We start from the raw sequence: 16,168 nt of genomic DNA on the forward strand, positions 1-16,168 counted from the left end.
TGGAGCCAATCAGCTGCGGGGAGGGGCGGGACTTCCTGCGCGGGGGCCGGAGCTGTTGCACCGCCTGGCTCTTCGTGGTCCCGGCTCCGAGGTAGCGGCAGCGGCGGCGTCTCCGTGAGGAGGCGCTCGGGGCCATGACGTCAGCGTCCACAAAGGTTCGACCTCCCTCGCGGACAGCGCTCCCTGGCGGCCACGGGAGGGCGGGCCCCCCAGTTGGCTCGCGGCTCTTCCGTCCCGGGCGGGGGGCGAGCGGGAGTCCAACCTGGGGTGGGGCTAGGGGCTCCGGGCGGGACGGCGCGGGGCTGTGCTCCGGCCCCCCGTGACGCTGCCCCGCCCCCAGGTCGGAGAGATCTTCTCCGCGGCGGGCGCCGCCTTCACGAAGCTCGGAGAGCTGACGATGCAGCTGCATCCTGTGGCCGACTCTTCCCCCGCGGGGTACGTGAGCCCGGGCTGGGGACCTGGACGCTGAGAGCAGACGCTGGGACTCGATCACAGACACCGACATTCTTCTAGGGCAGGGACAGATGTTAGTTTCCCTTCGTGCCTGGCACAGCGCAGAGTAGGTCTTAATAAATGATTATTGAATGAATGAATGAATGACAGATAAACCACAGACTGAGGCTCGTAATCCGGACTCATTTCACAATTCTGTCCTGCTGCGCATTGGCAGACCATAGACCATCACCACTACCCATTCACCCCAAATCATGTGGAATTCCGTCAGATTGCAACAGATTGTGTTTAGGTGTTCTGTTTGTAAGACACCCGCCTCCCCCCCCCCCCCCGCCCCCGCCACTTGTTGAATTAGTTTCAGTGGGCTGTTTACAGCAGCTGTTTCACGTTGATGGGGGAGCCGTTTTATTCTAAGGTTGTTGCATTATAGTTTGGATGGGAGTCCTCAGGGTTCCCACAGGGCCTTAAGAATTTTTTTGTTTGTTTTTTAAAGAGGACCTCTTTATGGAAGGGGCCCCGGACATTGCAGGGAGGAGGCTGGTTGCTGTGGAATGCGTAGCCTGTGGGCTGGCTCCACATCCCTCCTCCTCCCACTTTCGCTATTCCCCTCTCCCCTTCTGACAGTGCCAAGTGGACGGAGACGGAGATAGAGATGCTGAGGGCTGCTGTGAAGCGATTTGGGGACGATCTTAATCACATCAGCTGTGTCATCAAGGAACGGACAGTGTGAGGGAGGGCTGGCTGGCAGAGAAAGGGCGGGTGGGCAGCTTTCTTCCTCCATACCCATTTGTTCCATCTTCCTCAAACTCCCTTCCAGCTCAACATCTTTCCTACTCTGTGAGTCCCTCGAGAACTGAAAGAATAAAAGAATTGTCACAATTGGTCAGAAGTTACTAAAATGCTGTGGTCATCAGGACCTTACATGAATTTAGTTTTAGGTTACCCAGTAGTTTAAGATACCCAGTAACTGAATTTGCTAATAGGAATTCCCTGGTTATTTATACAGATCTTTTGAACACTCCTGTGGTGTTTCCAGGGATATTATGATCCTGAACTAGTCGATCAGGATCTGTTAATAAGTTTCAATCAACCTGTAGGTCACCCAGGCTTACCTGGTAGCCTTCCACATCCATACATCTCTCCCACAAGAGAATTAGGGGGTGGGCCTTTCCCACTCCTCAGTTGAGAGACTCCACTCTTCATACTCCATTTGCCCTCATTGGCTGCAAAGCTTCCAGGAAAACAAGAACCCTAGCAAAGGTCATTGAAGCCTTCACCTGGATTCCTATGAAGGGGCTCCCTAGTGTTCCTTCAGAGTGGCCCATCTCCCCTGCCCCCACCCCCTTATTCCCTAAGCCTTTTTTATGACTCCCTTCCTAACTTGCTCTCTCATCTCTTTAGGGCTCAGATAAAGGCCACCGTGAAACGAAAGGTATATGAAGACTCTGGTATCCCCCTTCCAGCCGATTCACCCAAGAAAGGGCCCAAGAAGGTGGCATCTGGTGTATTGTCGCCTCCTCCAACTGCTCCTCCACCAAGCAGCTCCAGTGTCCCCGAGGCCGGGGGTCCCCCCATAAAGAAACAGAAGGCTGGTGAGGGCTGTGGAGTTGTTGCCTGGGGATTAGATGTCCATCCGTGGTTCAGTGAGAGAGTTGGGCTTTGGTCAGAGGACAGATCTCTTTTCCTCTCCTAGTGAAGGTTCCAGAAACTGGCTGGGGTGGGGAAGAGAGGGAAGGAGAGGTTGAACTTAGGGAAGTGGGTGGGGTGGGGGGAGAACCATCAGGGAACCTAGTACCTAGCTTGTGCCCCCTCCCAGATGTGACACTCAGCGCTCTGAATGACTCGGACGCCAACAGTGACCTGGTGGATATTGAGGGGCTAGGAGAAACTCCTCCAACCAAGAAACTCAACTTCGACCAGGGTAGGAGTCCTCTTCCTCCCAAAACAGCTGAAGGGATGGGGGATGGTGGGGAGGGTCTCAGCAGGAGCCCCCTACCGTGACCTGGGAAAGAGAAAGTTCCTTGCTATGCATGCAAGGGTCAGGTCTGTAGGAGCCAGGTGCTCTGGGGAGGCGGGAGTCCTACTTGGGACTCGCTCCATCTCGGCCCATTTTACTTCCTGTTCCAGACAGCCTGACCCTGGATTCTGGCCTTCTCTTGACCTCCGCTGATCCTCCTCTGCTCTCATGCTGAGCCTTCCACCTCTGACCCCTCTCACTGTTCACCCTGGACCTGTGGATCGCCTGGGACTCTGAGCAAGGCCTGCATGTGACAGGGTGGAAAGGCTGCCAGGGGCAACCCACCTTGCTGTTCCTGTATGAGCATCTGCACCCCAACCCCTGGGTCCCCCCGCAACTGATGGATGTTTTTATACAGAAAACAATAAAGATCTGCCTCTCAGCCTGGTGCTTTCCGCCTGACATTACTGGAGTACGGGGGACACTTCTGTCTCGGCTTAGCCCCTCCTCGGCAGCTCTCACCACCCTGCCTGGAGCAGCACAGCCAATATTGGCAGGCTTTCTTCCCAGTGCCAATATTTCTGTGCTGCTAGAGCCAGGGGAGCTGGGCGTGGGCAACAAAGACTCCACTTTGCTCTCTGGAGGCAGGACGTACTCCGGGGTCTCTGGCAGCCAGTACTCCTGAGACTGCTCTGGGGACTTCAGAGGGGCAGCTTCCAGGGCTTTCACACCTCCCATTCCCCGCCCCACCCCACCCCACCTCCCACCTCACCAGAAGGCCCCAGATGTTTTCTGTGTCGCTTCTCCAGGGTGGCCTCCCGGGCCAAGCCTCAGCGGTGCCTCCCCCACCCTCGCTCTAACACCACAGTGTGGTTTGGACGTGGCCACAGTGCCGTACAAACCACAGTGTGCTGCTGGGGCGGGAGCAGGACTGGGGTGGGTTGAGAGAAAGGGAGCACAAGACAGTGCTGTGAAGACCCCCCACCACCAAGGGTGGGGAGAGAAGGCTGAAAGGCAAACATGGCCCCAAGAAGGGTTGGGGAAAACAAGAAACTAGAGCTAGGAGCTGAGCAGACAACTGAAGGGAGAGGGGCCTATGGGGTGAGCTTACAGTGTAGTAAGACTGGAACCATCTTCCCTGTAGGAACTCTGCTCAAGGGATCCCTAGTGTGTGGGGGGGGTGGGATCTGAGGAAATAGGGAATGACTGTGGAGGACCAACAGACTGCCTCTCGACTCAGCAAGGGCAGGGACCCAAGGCTTCCTGTGTCCGTTCCTCCCCTGCCTGGGTCAGAACCCAAGAGAAAGCAAGGAAAGACAGAAGGCCAAGGACAGCAGTGTTGGGAGTTGGCAGTCCAGAGGTGGTGGGGCCGGAAGATGGTTGGGAGAGGGGGGCCGGAAGTCGCCCTGGGCCCTGGGCCTGCCACAAGATGGAGGCCAAAGGCAGGAAATGGAGGCCAGGGGGAAAGGGGAGCAGCAGGGCCCAGGAAGAGGGCCTTCTGGACCTGGGGGCCAGGTATTCAACCCCCGGGACTGTCCCCACTCCTCATGGCCCCCCAGGACCCAAGTCCCACCCCCCGCGACAACCCCTACCAGCCTATTCACCAGGCCCAGGAAGGCGGGCCCACCCCAGAAAGCCACGTTTAAGCTGACAAACATGCCTCTCCCCACCCCCACCCTAGGCCTTCCCTCAGCCTTTTTCTCCTGTCCAGGACTTGATTTTTAAAAAACACCCCCCAGAAAGCAAAATCCAAGGGCCAAAATCCCTTCCGCAAATCAAAATAATATCCTCTAAAACCCAAAAGTTATCCTCCCTTTACCACCCCCCCTTCCGACACACCCCCCAAAACTCTTAGCAATCAAAAAGATCTAAGATGGTGGTGTAAGCAGTCTTTTTAGGCCCCGGGGGACGCCAGACCCCATCAGACGAGACCCCTATCTGTCCCACATCAAATTCGGCCAAGGCTTCCTGCTCTTCACACCCCCCTCCATAACCCCAAAACTGAACAGCTGCCCCCAGCTCCCATCCTCGGCAGAGCCTTTGTGGGGATGGATGAAACAGAAATCAAACACTATACTAACGGCTGGGGATGTTGGGGGGCCCTCTGGTCTCAGTCTTTGGTTTCCATCTGGGGGACTACAGTTTCGGGGTGTAAGAGAAAGCCTCTTCAATCATCCCCCCAATTTCAAGACTGACAAAGCCCAACCCCACCCCAGCACGCACCTCCAAACCTCCCCCCCAACCGCCACGTCTCTCCTGAAAACAGGGGACACTTTCCTCCCCACTTACCTCAGCTACTCTCCCCTGAGATCCTGGTCCCCTATTTTGAAGGGAACAAAATTTGGGGTGCATCCCTCACATTTGGGGTGCAGGAGAAAGGAGCCGCCCCAGTCGCATCGCTGGCCTCCTTCCTCTCGGCTGGCTCAGGGAGTGGGGAGTGCCCTAGGGAGGGGGGACCCCCACAAGAGAGCACAGGAGGGGGTTCCTCCACTTCCAGTCAGAATTGGGGACACCCCCCCCAAACCCGTCCCAGCCCATCCGTCTCCAACTCGGCGGGAGAGGCAGCTGCAGTGCCCCAGTCAGATTCCCCCAACACTACATTCCTCACCCCATCTAGAGGGGTCCCGGGGGCCCCAAAAAATCCCAAAAAAATCTAGGATGTTGGCAGGACGGTCCTGGACTAGCTCCCCAAATTTGGGGTCCTCAGATCCCCCCGTTTTTTCAGGAAAATTCCGTCTTTCACCTGCCTCCCGCCAGCCCTGCTCTGTCCCGATGCCAATTTTGGAAGTCACTCCCTCCTTCCTCCTCCCGTCTCTCCAGGCCCCCCCGCTCGGGGGCTAGGGTCCAGGACACCTGGCTTCCAGGCCGGGGGAGGGGGGCACTCCTCGAAGGGCTAGGGGCCAGGAGGTCAAGCTCATAGCCCCAGTCTTAGGGAAGCAGGAAAGCCCGATCCTCCCTTCCCCTCCCCCCTGGCTGGTCTCCGTGGTGGTTTAGGAAAGCCTGGAGGATTGGAATCTGCCATTGCTGTTGCACAGGCAGTTTTTTTTTCCTTGGGTTGGGGGGGTGGGCGGTGGGAGGGAGAGAGGGGAGGAGAGCCGAAGAGAGCAGGGACCGGGGTGTGCAGAACTGGCCTGGTTTACCCCCCAGCCCCTGCTGCCGTGGGGAACCCCCCCTCATCTCACCCACACTCCCAGTCCTCTGTCTGCTTTCTGTTTGGGGCTCTTATCCTAGAAAATCAGGGTACAAGATTCACCTCCTTGTACCTCATCACCACCTCTCCTTGCCACAATTTCAATGGCACTGCCCTAGTCAGGAGTGTCCACTTGACCACGATATTCCACTTCCCCCCGCCTTCCCCTAAGTCGAGGTGTGTGCCCTTAATAAATTGGGGTTCAGAATCTGAAACCGCCTTTTCTCCCTCAGATCTATCCAGGCCACATAAAAATAAAAGGAGATAGACTCCCTTTCCAAATTTCTTCCATCAAATCTTGGGCATATTTGGAGGTTCACTAAAGAGACTTCTAGAGTCTAGGGTGAGAGGGAGCTAAAAGCAAAGGATATCCCAAACCATTATCATAGTCCAAATTAAGTGAACCCTAAAATCAATCTCACATCATGATCTACCACTCAGCTTCAACAAATGCAACAAGGAGTGGCAAAACACCCCAAAATAAGGACACCCCAAAACTGTAGTCTCCTACCCTCAGCCCTCACCTTGTTTTTCCCCCTGGAAAAAGCCTCCTGGCTCTCATGCATACATAGAAATATCCCCCTCCTCAAAGTAAGCTTGCACAACATTCAAATATAAAGCCTTGCTCCCCAGCAAGGACCCACAATCACAGAAGGCCTTCAAACTTGCATAACATTCAAATATAAAGCCTGGCTCCCTGGCAAAGACCCACAATCACAGAAGGCCTTCAAACTTGCTTCCAGGTTCCTATTATGTTCCACCTCAAGCTAATAAAAGCCCCAAATTGAATTCCATACCCCCCAAATATAATCTGAACCTCAAAATTTATCTGGTACCCCCATCAGACTGTACCCCAAACCCACCATGATTACTGTACTTGAAATCAGATTGTCCACATACACCAATGACTATGAATACCCTAAACCAAATTTTCATCCATCTCCGAAGAACACCTAGCTGACTGTGGGTGTAAGAATCCCAGAACTAATATAGCTTCAAAATTAGCTCCATGAAAGTGTTAGTCACTCAGTCGTGCCCAGCTCTTTGCAATCCCATGGACTAAAGCCCACCAGGCTCCTCTGTCCTTGGGATTTTCCAGCCAAGGATACTGGAGTGGGTTGCTATTTCCTTCTCCATGGGATCTTCCCGACCCAGGGAGTAAACCCAGGTCTCCTACATTGCAGGCAGATTCTTTACTGACTGAACCACCGGGAAGCCCAAGGTCAGCTCCATACCTCAGACTTACTACTGACCCTCAACCCTGAATGCAGCCCTCAGGGCCCAGAATGATCACAGTAACTCAACACCCCACATCTGACAGATAGACCAGATAACATAAAAGTAACTCCACCCTGATCCCAAAGGAGCCGCAGGTCTAACTCCCACCTCCAACTGGGCAGAGACCAAAGTAACCCTCATTTGCAGAAGCCAGCACACCATCTCGAATCCCTAGTTCCCCATTCCCAATGTCTCAGCAGTTCTTTCCTGCACCCAAATAAAGACATCCTCAGTTCTGAAGAGGAGGGCCTCAGGTCTCTATAAGCAGCTCCACAGATTATGGCCAGTCATTACTGGGCAATTGTAGACGTTCCTGAGCCCAAATGCAAGGCAGCTAGACTCAGCTCTGGCCCCCGTTATCCAAATGAACCTCATCTCCGTTCTCCAAATGAATCTCATCTCCCCAAACAAAATACGAGGGTGTGACCCGTGCCTATCTCCCAGATCAGGGACTTAAATTGGGGTTATCAGCCCCTTCTGCCCTCTCTCCCTTGTTACCCTGAGACCCTCCCTTTCCTCTTCTGTTGGTTCAGTGTATCTAACTTTTACATTCAGTTCAGTTCAGTCGCTCAGTCGTGTCCGACTCTTTGCGACCCCATGAATCGCAGCACGCCAGGCCTCCCTGTCCATCACCAACTCCCGGAGTTCACTCAAACTCATGTCCATCGAGTCGGTGACGACATCCAGCCATTACATTAACGTTCACTAAAAAAAAAAAAAAAAAAAAATCACCTCTAAATACAGATAATAGCCTCTAGGTTAATAAGAATCCTGGGCTCCCAGGACTCAGAACCCTGGCTCTTTGTCCCACTCATTTCTCTGGTTCCCAAAGTCCGCGGATTTCTCACCCCAGGCAGGAACCCCAGGTTCAGAGGGAAGTCCCCTCTGTCGCCTAACTCTCCCTCCCTCCGCCCAACCCTAGTCCCCTGGACAAAGTAAATGCGAGCAAAGAAGGGGAGAATGACCGCCCAGACCTAAATGATCCTGCGCCCCCGGATGAATGGACCCCCAGCCGAGTGGAGACGAAGGGCGCGGCGAGGCTAGTGCTCTTCCGCCCCCTCGTGGAAGGAGCCGAACATTGCCGAGCTTCGCCTGCTTGCCGCGCTGGACCGCGGCGTCCCGCCAGCCTCTAAGCGTCGCCGACGGGCGGGTGCTCAAGGCCCTAAAGAGCTGGGACTGGGGGAGGGCGAGCAGGCTTTGGGCGGGAATCTGCCTTTCTGGATCCCTAAAAGGATTCAGAAGAGCGTCGGGAGCGAAAAGTTCGGACCCTAGGTCTCTCGAGCGTCTCTCGGCCGCCACCCGGGGCTTTCCCCACCTCCTCGAGGGGAAGCAGCTGGCGGAGCCGTCCGGTCGCAGGACAATGAAAGGAAACGAACTAGAAATCATATCCGCCCCCTCCCTATCGCGCCCGGTCAGAGCCCCTCTTTTGCAGGCCCCGCTAGAGAAGTCTGTTGAATGACCACACCCTCCCTGTCTGAGACCCCACGGGAGCCCACCGTCTCCTCCTCAAACCCGGTGTTTCTTTGGGCTCCCCTCAATCTTCCTTAATACCGTACATTGCAGGGGCAGGGGTTTGCTGTATTCACTCTCCTGTAAGAGGCTCCTTTCTAAAGCCAACACGTAAATTTTCGCTGTCCTGGGTCCCCCGACGACCTAAGTCACCCAACGACTTAGTCACCCATGTTTCCCATCTCAACATCCCCAACCTCCTCCCCAATATCAATGTCCCACCCTCGGTTCCACTTTCAGTGGCCCAAGACCCCTTACTTTACGACCACCCAAGCGTTTCCGAGGTCCCGCCCTGGAGCCGGAGACCCCGCCCCGGGTTCGCCATCTGGAAAGCGAGGAAGGAAGGATACAGACCCAGGCGTTCACCCCACCTCCACCCCCGCCCCCGACATCCCGGCCAGATAAAGGAGCCGAGGCCAAGAGGGGAGAGAGACCCCGCCCCCCTTGAGAAGAGAAGCTGAAGCCCCTGCAGGACGGGGGTAAGAACCAGAGACTGAGGGAGGCAGACTCCTGGGTCCCTTAAGAGGGTTGGGGCTTGTTGATGGTAGGAAGACCGAGGCCCAGAAATTGGGCTAAACTAGGGATCCAGGACTAGAGAGTGGAATTTCGTGGTTCGGGGAAGGGAGCTTCGATTGGGATATGGAGGGATGAGGACCACAGGTCGTCTGGGGTCTCCAGGCAGGATCGTACACCTGAGACCAGGCTCGCGGTGAGGCAGAGGGGAAATGGGGATACTGGAAGGGCATTGGGAGTCTAAGTAAGGGCGCTGCAGACTGGATTCCCAACGCTTGCCATCGACGCAGCGGTGTGGGACACTTCAACTCGCTCCAAGCGCTGTGGAATCTTAGAGGAGGAAATCGGTCGATACTGAGGTTGAGGGCTGACAGAACGAGATGAATTAAGTAAAACTGCGTGAGCCGGGGCCGGGGGCTTTCCCCTGCACCTCAGGAGGAAGAGGCAAACTGCGGAAGGGAAGGCGTCTTGGGACGACAAGGATCCCTGAGCCCTTTCCTTGGCACCCGCAGGCCTCCGTCGCTATGGGTTCCACCGCTACCCCGGAGGGAGCGCTGGGCTACGTCCGCGAGTTTACTCGCCACTCCTCCGACGTGCTCGGCAACCTAAATGAGCTGCGCCTGCGCGGGATCCTCACTGACGTCACGCTGCTGGTTGGCGGGCAACCCCTTCGAGCTCACAAGGCAGTTCTTATTGCCTGCAGGTTCGAGGGGTGGCTCATGGAGTGGGGTGGGACCAAATGGGAAAGGGGCGGGGCTATAAGGTCTTTGGGAGGACACGGAAGCCCAGCCTTCCACAAACAGGAGGCGGAGCGACAGGGAATTGAGGGAGGGGTGAGAGTTAGGGAGGCGGGGCTTCTTATAGGAGCGGGGCTTTCGACAGGGTAGAGTTCCCCTTGGTTCCCCAGCCCCTAACCCGACATATCTTCCCTCTCTCCAGTGGCTTCTTCTATTCAATTTTCCGAGGCCGTGCAGGAGTAGGGGTAGACATGCTCTCCCTGCCCGGGGGCCCCGAAGCCGGGGGCTTCGCTCCCCTTCTGGACTTCATGTACACTTCGCGCCTACGTCTCTCTCCGGCCACCGCACCAGCAGTCCTCGCGGCCGCCACCTACTTGCAGATGGAGCATGTGGTCCAGGCATGCCACCGCTTCATCCAGGCCAGGTGAGGGAGCCCCAACTTGGTGTTCCTCGTGGGTGAAATGGCATCCCAGGTGTCAAGGGCAGAGGCCAAGATTAGGGAATAGCACTAATGTCCATCGCACTTTTTCTCAGCTATGAGCCTTTGGGCATATCTCTGCGGCCCCTGGAGGCAGAACCCCCCACGCCGCCAACGGCCCCTCCGCCAGGCAGTCCCAGGCGCTCGGAAGGGCACCCTGACCCACCTACTGAGTCTCGCAGCTGCAGTCAAGGGCCCCCAAGTCCACACAGCCCAGACCCCAAGGCCTGCAACTGGAAAAAATACAAGTTCATCATACTGAACTCTCAGGCCTCCCAAGCAGGGAGCCTGGCGAGGGAGAGTTCTGGTCAACTTTGCTCCCAGGCCCGGCTCCCCAGTGGAGATGAGGCTTCCAGCAGCAGCAGCAGTGAAGAAGGACCCATTTCCAGTCCCCAGAGCAGGTACAGAAACTGGAAACCACCCCATCCCACCCCAACCCCAGAATTTGTAGCAGTAGCCTCAGCTCAAGAGGCACAACCATTGGGCCTGAGTGATCAGTAACAGGAAGTGAGGGAGTGGGCTTCACCTTAGGGAGCTGGCCAGAGGCCAGGCTTACTTGGTGAGGTACGCCCTTGGCAATACAACTGGATAGGGTACATTGGTCAATACCCCACCATATGATGTCTCCTAATCATTTTTCTGGGCCTTGACATCTGCCTAGGCTTTCTCCAACTGCTGCCACTGTACAGTTCAAATGTGAGGCTCCAGTCAATACCCGCCATCAGCTCACACCCCAGGCTCCAGAGACCACTGGGTCACCTTCTGGGAGGGCTCATCCACCACCAGGTAAGAGCCTCTCCTTCTACCCCCTTGGCTTTTCTCCTGTGGCTACTCAAGGCCAGTTGGGGTCAAAAGACCTCAGGGAAGGCCTAGTCCATTTTCAAATTAGAATCACCTAGAGAGTGTTTTTAAATCCCATTGTGCAGGTCACACCCCATAGATCGGAATGTCTGCAAGTAGAAGCCAGGCATCAGTATTTTTTTAAAGCTTCCAATGAGCAGCAGTGTTTGGGAACTTCTGGCGTGTTCCCATCCAGGGCTGAGTGGTCAGCCCAGGGCTGGCAAAGCCTCTCTGGCAAGCTGTCATCCAGGGTGGTGCAAGAGAGAAGAGAGGGGGGACTCCCTGGTGGTCCAGTGGCTAAAACTTCATGCTCCCAATGCAGAGGGCCTGGGTTCAGTCCCTGGTCAAAGGGAGGCATGATCCCACATGCCTCCACTAAGACTGATGCAGCCAAAGAAATAAATATTTTAAAATTAAAAAAAAAAAGAGAGTGAGAGAAAGAGAGAAAGAGAAACTTCCACCCATAAGTAAGGGCCTCCACCTCCTACCACCACTATTGGAGTGATTAGCAGAATACTCTCAAATTATACAGACATAGAGACAGATCCTGGCTTGTCCTCTCAAATAACCGTATGGCCCAGAGCAGGTCAAATGAGCCTCAGCAGCCTTAACAGTAAATTGGGGGCAAAACAAAACAAAACCTGCTACCCTGTGGTCTGAGAATTCACTGGTATTGTTGTCATGACTCACCCCCTCCCCAGGAGGTGAATTTTTCAGCTGCCAGAACTGTGAGGCTGTGGCTGGGTGCTCATCGGGGTTGGACCCCGTGGCTTCTGGGGATGAGGACAAGCCCTACAAGTGTCAGCTCTGCCGGTCTGCCTTCCGCTATAAGGGCAACCTGGCCAGTCACCGCACGGTGCACACAGGTAGGGGAGGAGCAGGGAGAGGACCCTGGTCTTGGTGCCCACTGCTATTCTCCTTGACCTCCCTTCTTCCCCGCCTCCAGGGGAAAAGCCCTACCACTGCTCCATCTGCGGAGCCCGCTTTAACCGGCCGGCTAACCTGAAAACGCATAGCCGCATCCATTCGGGAGAGAAGCCCTATAAGTGCGAGACATGCGGCTCGCGCTTTGTACAGGTACGACAGTTTCAGAGCCTGATCGCAGACAAATTTGCGAGAGGACGAGATGGGCCGAATGGGGAGGGTTCCGTACCTCCCAGGGGCGCGGTCTGAGATTCCCTCCTTTCCCAGGTAGCGCATCTGCGCGCGCACGTGCTGATCCACACCGGGGAGAAGCCCTATCCTTGCCCCACCTGCGGGACTCGCTTCCGCCACCTACAGACCCTCAAGAGTCACGTTCGCATCCATACCGGAGAGAAGCCTTACCACGTGAGTACCGGACCTGGCCTAGCCCAAAGCCTTGGAATTACCTCCTGTTTACCGACGGGCGGGGCTCTGAAAGGAGCGGGCCTGGAGGCCTTTAGATCGAGGCTAGGTGGGCGGTGTCCTTGTGAGGAAGGGGTGGGGCCGAAGGTAGGGGTGGCAGGTATAGAAGTTAGGTTCCTGGACGGGGCGCAGTCCTGGAGAGGAGGTGACAGGTGTAAAAACGCTTTGCTGAAGGGGGCCTCCTAGGCCTTCCCCTGAGCATTTGGGAGGATGTGGGGACTCAAGAGGCTTCCCTATATCCCCAAGAGCTTCTCTCAGGTGGAGTGCTGGGCGGTTCTCCCTCGCTTAACATCTAAAAGGTGGTCGTGGGTGGGGAAGAGACCTGACCCGGCTGTCATCTTACAGTGCGACCCCTGTGGTCTGCATTTCCGGCACAAGAGTCAACTTCGGCTACATCTGCGCCAGAAACACGGAGCTGCTACCAACACCAAAGTGCACTACCACATTCTAGGGGGGCCCTAGCCGAGTGCCGCCCCGGCCCCACTCCCTTCCCGGAAGACGGAAAGCTGCGGCTCACGCCTGGGTTCGCTGCCAGGCTTGGGCGTGGGGGTGTGCGAGGCCCCTGGATATCAGCGACGGCCACCACCTTTAATTTCTCACTGCGGGGAGCAGGGGTGGGAGATCCTGGCCTGATCTGCCTCTGTTTTGCTGGTCAAAACCTCTTCCCCGCAATCGATATTGTTTCTGAGCAGAGAACAAGCTAGGAGCTGGAGCGGAGAGACTGGAAGCCTGATTTCCTTAAGGAATCAGGCCTCCACCTGCAGCCCCCGTCTCATTTGATTTATCTGTAAATATAATTTATTGAGGCTTCTGGGTGGCACCAGGGCCTTCATACTATTGCATTTCCCATGTCCCTCTTCTACAAGTGTGATCAAAAGTGACCTGAAACTCGGAATGTGAGGTCACAGCTCTGCTGGCAGAGATTAGCACTTGGCTGCCTCCTTTGGCTTGAGTGTTTTATATTATTATTGTCCAACTTTTATCTTTAGAATTGTTATTTTCCCACTTGCTCGTTGGTTTGTTTAAAATGGAGAAAAGAGTTCCCTGTGCCCTTCCCCTTCAATTCTAGGTCTGGAACCTTTATTTGTTCTAGGGCAGCTCTGGGAACATGTGGGTTTGTGGAATTGGGTCAGGAACCCTCTCAAATATTCTGAATATTGTAGGTTTTCTAGCAGGCTAGCACTGGATATAGACTTTTTCTGTTCTTCCAAGAACCTATGATGAAATGGAGGTAATACATACCTCCTGGAGGCAGTGGGTGTGGGGCCTTTGTCAGTCCTGGAAATTGGGGGATGATTTGAGAGGCTTTCTCTTAGGCCCCTGACTGTCCTATTAGTCTGGCCACCTAGGTTTAGCTCCATGGTAGTTTTGGCTATCTGATAGAACTCACCCAGGAGCTTGAGCTGAGCCCACAATCCTCCCTGTAGGGGCCTGTTCTTAGCACGAAGTTGATCCCTCTATGCAGGAGAGATCTGCAATTCCATATCAGAAATGATGCAATCTTTTCGGAGTCTTCCCAGTCTCTTAAGAATGCTATGATCTAGGGGAGAATTATCTTGAGTAAAGACTATGACCTTTCCTTTACTGCAGAGCCATCTGGGTTAGAATGTTCCCTGGGGGTTCTACATGAGATGACCTTTTCTTCCTTTAGTAGGTATTTGGACATCTTCTGGCAAGTGTCCAGATTTCAGAGATTTCTTTGCCTCTAGAAGTCACAGGTGCTTGGTAACTTTCTTACCTTAGAAAAGCTGAGTGTGTGACCTGGTCTTCCCGTCACTACATTCCTGTCTGGAACCAGTGAAAGCACTAGAACCTTCCACAGGGACAGAAAAGGGGCTGAGTTCCATTATGGATTTGCTATAGTTGGGATTATGATCGAGATTAGTGTTGGGATTAAAGCTTTAAAAGACTGACTGATGGACCATCTAGTTGACCAAGTCTCCCGTAGGATTAAGAGGTTGTTTGAGGGACACAGTCTCTGGTTTAGGCCAAGTAGGTAGAAAGTTAGAAATGGGTTGTCTCTTAACTGTGTGGAGCATCTAGAATGTTAGGTGATACTCTGAAGTATTACTAGTCCTGCCCCTGTTGCTCTGGGGCCTGTTCGTTTAGGGACATGGGGTAGAGGGTAAGAAGCACTTTGAATTTGTGGGATGGAGCTTCCTCAAGACAGGTCAGTCCTAGTGGCTGTCACTTGGGGATTGATTAGAAAGCTACTCTTTTCCCTCTTTCCCTCTTAACCTCAGTGCAGAATTGAAGGAGGGAGGGAAAGCAGAGGAAAGAGTTGAGAAGAAACTATATATATATATATATTTTTAAGCATATTGGATGGGCAGGTGGAGAGTGCCAGGGGGTGGAGATGTTAGATCTTGCAAGACCAGAATCATGGAATAAAGAAGCCTCTCTGTGCTGCTTGTTGTGTCCTGGGTTCTTGCCTGTGGCGATCTGGGGACTGGGGAAAGAGGGTTCTTCTTCATGGATACCATCTTGGATTTTGTGCCCATCCCACTGTCCCATCCATTTTAAGCAGCCCTTGTTCTCCCCTTCCCTGCCCTTGCCTTCCGGCTCATTGTGTAGGAACCAGTGACTTCATGAAGTCTCTCCGGAGCCACCTGCATCCTGCTGCTCTTAAGTCACTTCCTGCCTTGAGATGTGGAGGTAGCAGGGAGAAACCAGGAAGCCACAAATAATACCAAGATGCTGGGGGATGCATCTGTGCAGGGGAACTTGATGCTTGGGACACCCCCTACCACCACGGAAAATGGATAGGACTTGGGTCCCCTAAGGACAACAGATGCTAGAGGTGGTGGTGAGAAGACCATGTGGTTAGAGCCAGTGTGCCAGTGCTACCCCTCCCCCAGCAGTGATTTCTTGGAATCCATCTAGTGCCTAGTACTCAGTTCTCTTCTACCCTTTCTCTTGTCCTGTGTGTCTTGGATGCACAGCTTGTTCTGCCCAGAGGATGAAGGGTCACTAATTCTGATAAATTACCTCCCTCTTGGACTTAAAATTCCTCATCTGTGAAATAAGTCCATTAACATGGAAGGAATAATTTCCTCCCAGCATTTATAGTTTGTGGTTGTGTGTCTCAGTCTTTTAAAACCCATGACATGGGTTAGATGTTTTTTAAGCACAAAACAAACTAAAGGAAAACCTCCCTTCCCCTCCCTCTATGGCTTATCCCCTGTTTAAAATAAGACCCACTAATATTACATATCTCCTGCTTCATGTGCACGCTAAGTCACTTCAATCATGTCTGACTCTTTGTGACCCTATGGACTATAACCCACCAGACTCCTCTATCCACAAGAGAGATTGGGATTCTCCAGGAAAGAATACTGGAGTAGACTGCCATGCCCTCCTCCAGGGGATCTTCCTGACCCAGAGATCTAACCCACATCTCTTACATCTCCTGCACTGGCAGGCAAGTTCTTTACCACTAACACCACCTGGGAAGCCCAAGGCATTTTAGTGTATAGATTTTCAATTCATCCCCCTGACAACCTAAAAGTAGGAATTATTATTAGCCTCAGTTTACAAGTAGGGAAACCAACTGAGAGATTCAGTATTTTGGCCAGGTTAATAAGCGATGAAGCCAGGACTGGAACCACAATTTGATTCTACAGACTGTGCTCTTAACTATTATGTTATATAGCCATACCAACTTCTGCATCTTTGATATAGTCCTTACCGGTCAAAGTTCTGCTCCACTTACAAAAAAAGAGAGAGAGAAAGAAAAAAACTTTTTGGGTATGACCATTTTTATTTCCCACATATAAAAAAGTATAAGGCTCAATATGCTTTTTAAAATTATACAGCCGCCCTCCCCA

The 16,168-nt window shown here is 53.8% G+C and overlaps 2 protein-coding genes, 1 long non-coding RNA gene and 2 other non-coding genes across 13 annotated transcripts; 2 read left to right on the top strand and 3 right to left on the bottom strand.

Annotated features, from left to right (window-relative positions):
• Positions 1-66: 66 nt before the first annotated feature.
• C19H17orf49 (chromosome 19 C17orf49 homolog) lies at positions 67-2,852 on the top strand. 5 transcript variants are annotated; one of them, XM_005220221.5, is made up of 6 exons: positions 67-155; positions 341-435; positions 1,078-1,179; positions 1,855-2,045; positions 2,270-2,374; positions 2,581-2,852. In XM_005220221.5, exons 1-6 carry the CDS (start codon positions 135-137, stop codon positions 2,643-2,645), a joined length of 579 nt encoding a protein of 192 aa, XP_005220278.1. In that variant the 5' UTR covers positions 67-134; the 3' UTR covers positions 2,646-2,852. The 5 variants fall into 5 exon arrangements, with proteins under 5 accessions (XP_005220278.1, XP_005220279.1, XP_005220280.1 ...); NM_001038092.1 differs by having other exon boundaries at positions 72-155; positions 2,585-2,852; XM_005220222.5 differs by lacking the exon at positions 1,078-1,179.
• LOC107131510 (uncharacterized) lies at positions 835-7,577 on the bottom strand. 2 transcript variants are annotated; one of them, XR_001494305.3, is made up of 3 exons: positions 4,700-5,450; positions 1,566-2,165; positions 835-1,306 (listed from the first exon to the last, which is right to left on the bottom strand). It is a non-coding gene; the product is annotated as an uncharacterized lncRNA (long non-coding RNA). The 2 variants fall into 2 exon arrangements; XR_009491685.1 differs by having other exon boundaries at positions 835-2,165; positions 4,700-7,577.
• On the bottom strand, positions 2,930-3,016 carry MIR195 (microRNA mir-195). The gene has a single exon (NR_030788.1). It is a non-coding gene; the product is annotated as a microRNA mir-195 (primary transcript).
• On the bottom strand, positions 3,239-3,350 carry MIR497 (microRNA mir-497). The gene has a single exon (NR_030913.1). It is a non-coding gene; the product is annotated as a microRNA mir-497 (primary transcript).
• Positions 7,578-8,813: 1,236 nt separating the features above from the next.
• BCL6B (BCL6B transcription repressor) lies at positions 8,814-14,752 on the top strand. 4 transcript variants are annotated; one of them, NM_001191366.2, is made up of 9 exons: positions 8,817-8,866; positions 9,413-9,603; positions 9,840-10,061; positions 10,172-10,516; positions 10,777-10,901; positions 11,657-11,821; positions 11,902-12,032; positions 12,147-12,284; positions 12,687-12,803. In NM_001191366.2, exons 2-9 carry the CDS (start codon positions 9,425-9,427, stop codon positions 12,801-12,803), a joined length of 1,422 nt encoding a protein of 473 aa, NP_001178295.2. In that variant the 5' UTR covers positions 8,817-8,866; positions 9,413-9,424. The 4 variants fall into 4 exon arrangements, with proteins under 4 accessions (XP_005220231.1, XP_024835280.1, NP_001178295.2 ...); XM_005220174.5 differs by lacking the exon at positions 11,657-11,821 and having other exon boundaries at positions 8,814-8,866; positions 12,687-14,752; XM_024979512.2 differs by lacking the exon at positions 10,172-10,516 and having other exon boundaries at positions 8,814-8,866; positions 12,687-14,752.
• The last annotated feature ends 1,416 nt before the right edge of the window (positions 14,753-16,168 follow it).

The sequence above is a fragment of the Bos taurus genome, chromosome 19, assembly GCF_002263795.3.
Source record: "Bos taurus isolate L1 Dominette 01449 registration number 42190680 breed Hereford chromosome 19, ARS-UCD2.0, whole genome shotgun sequence".
In the NCBI taxonomy this organism is placed as follows: Eukaryota; Metazoa; Chordata; class Mammalia; order Artiodactyla; family Bovidae; genus Bos; species Bos taurus.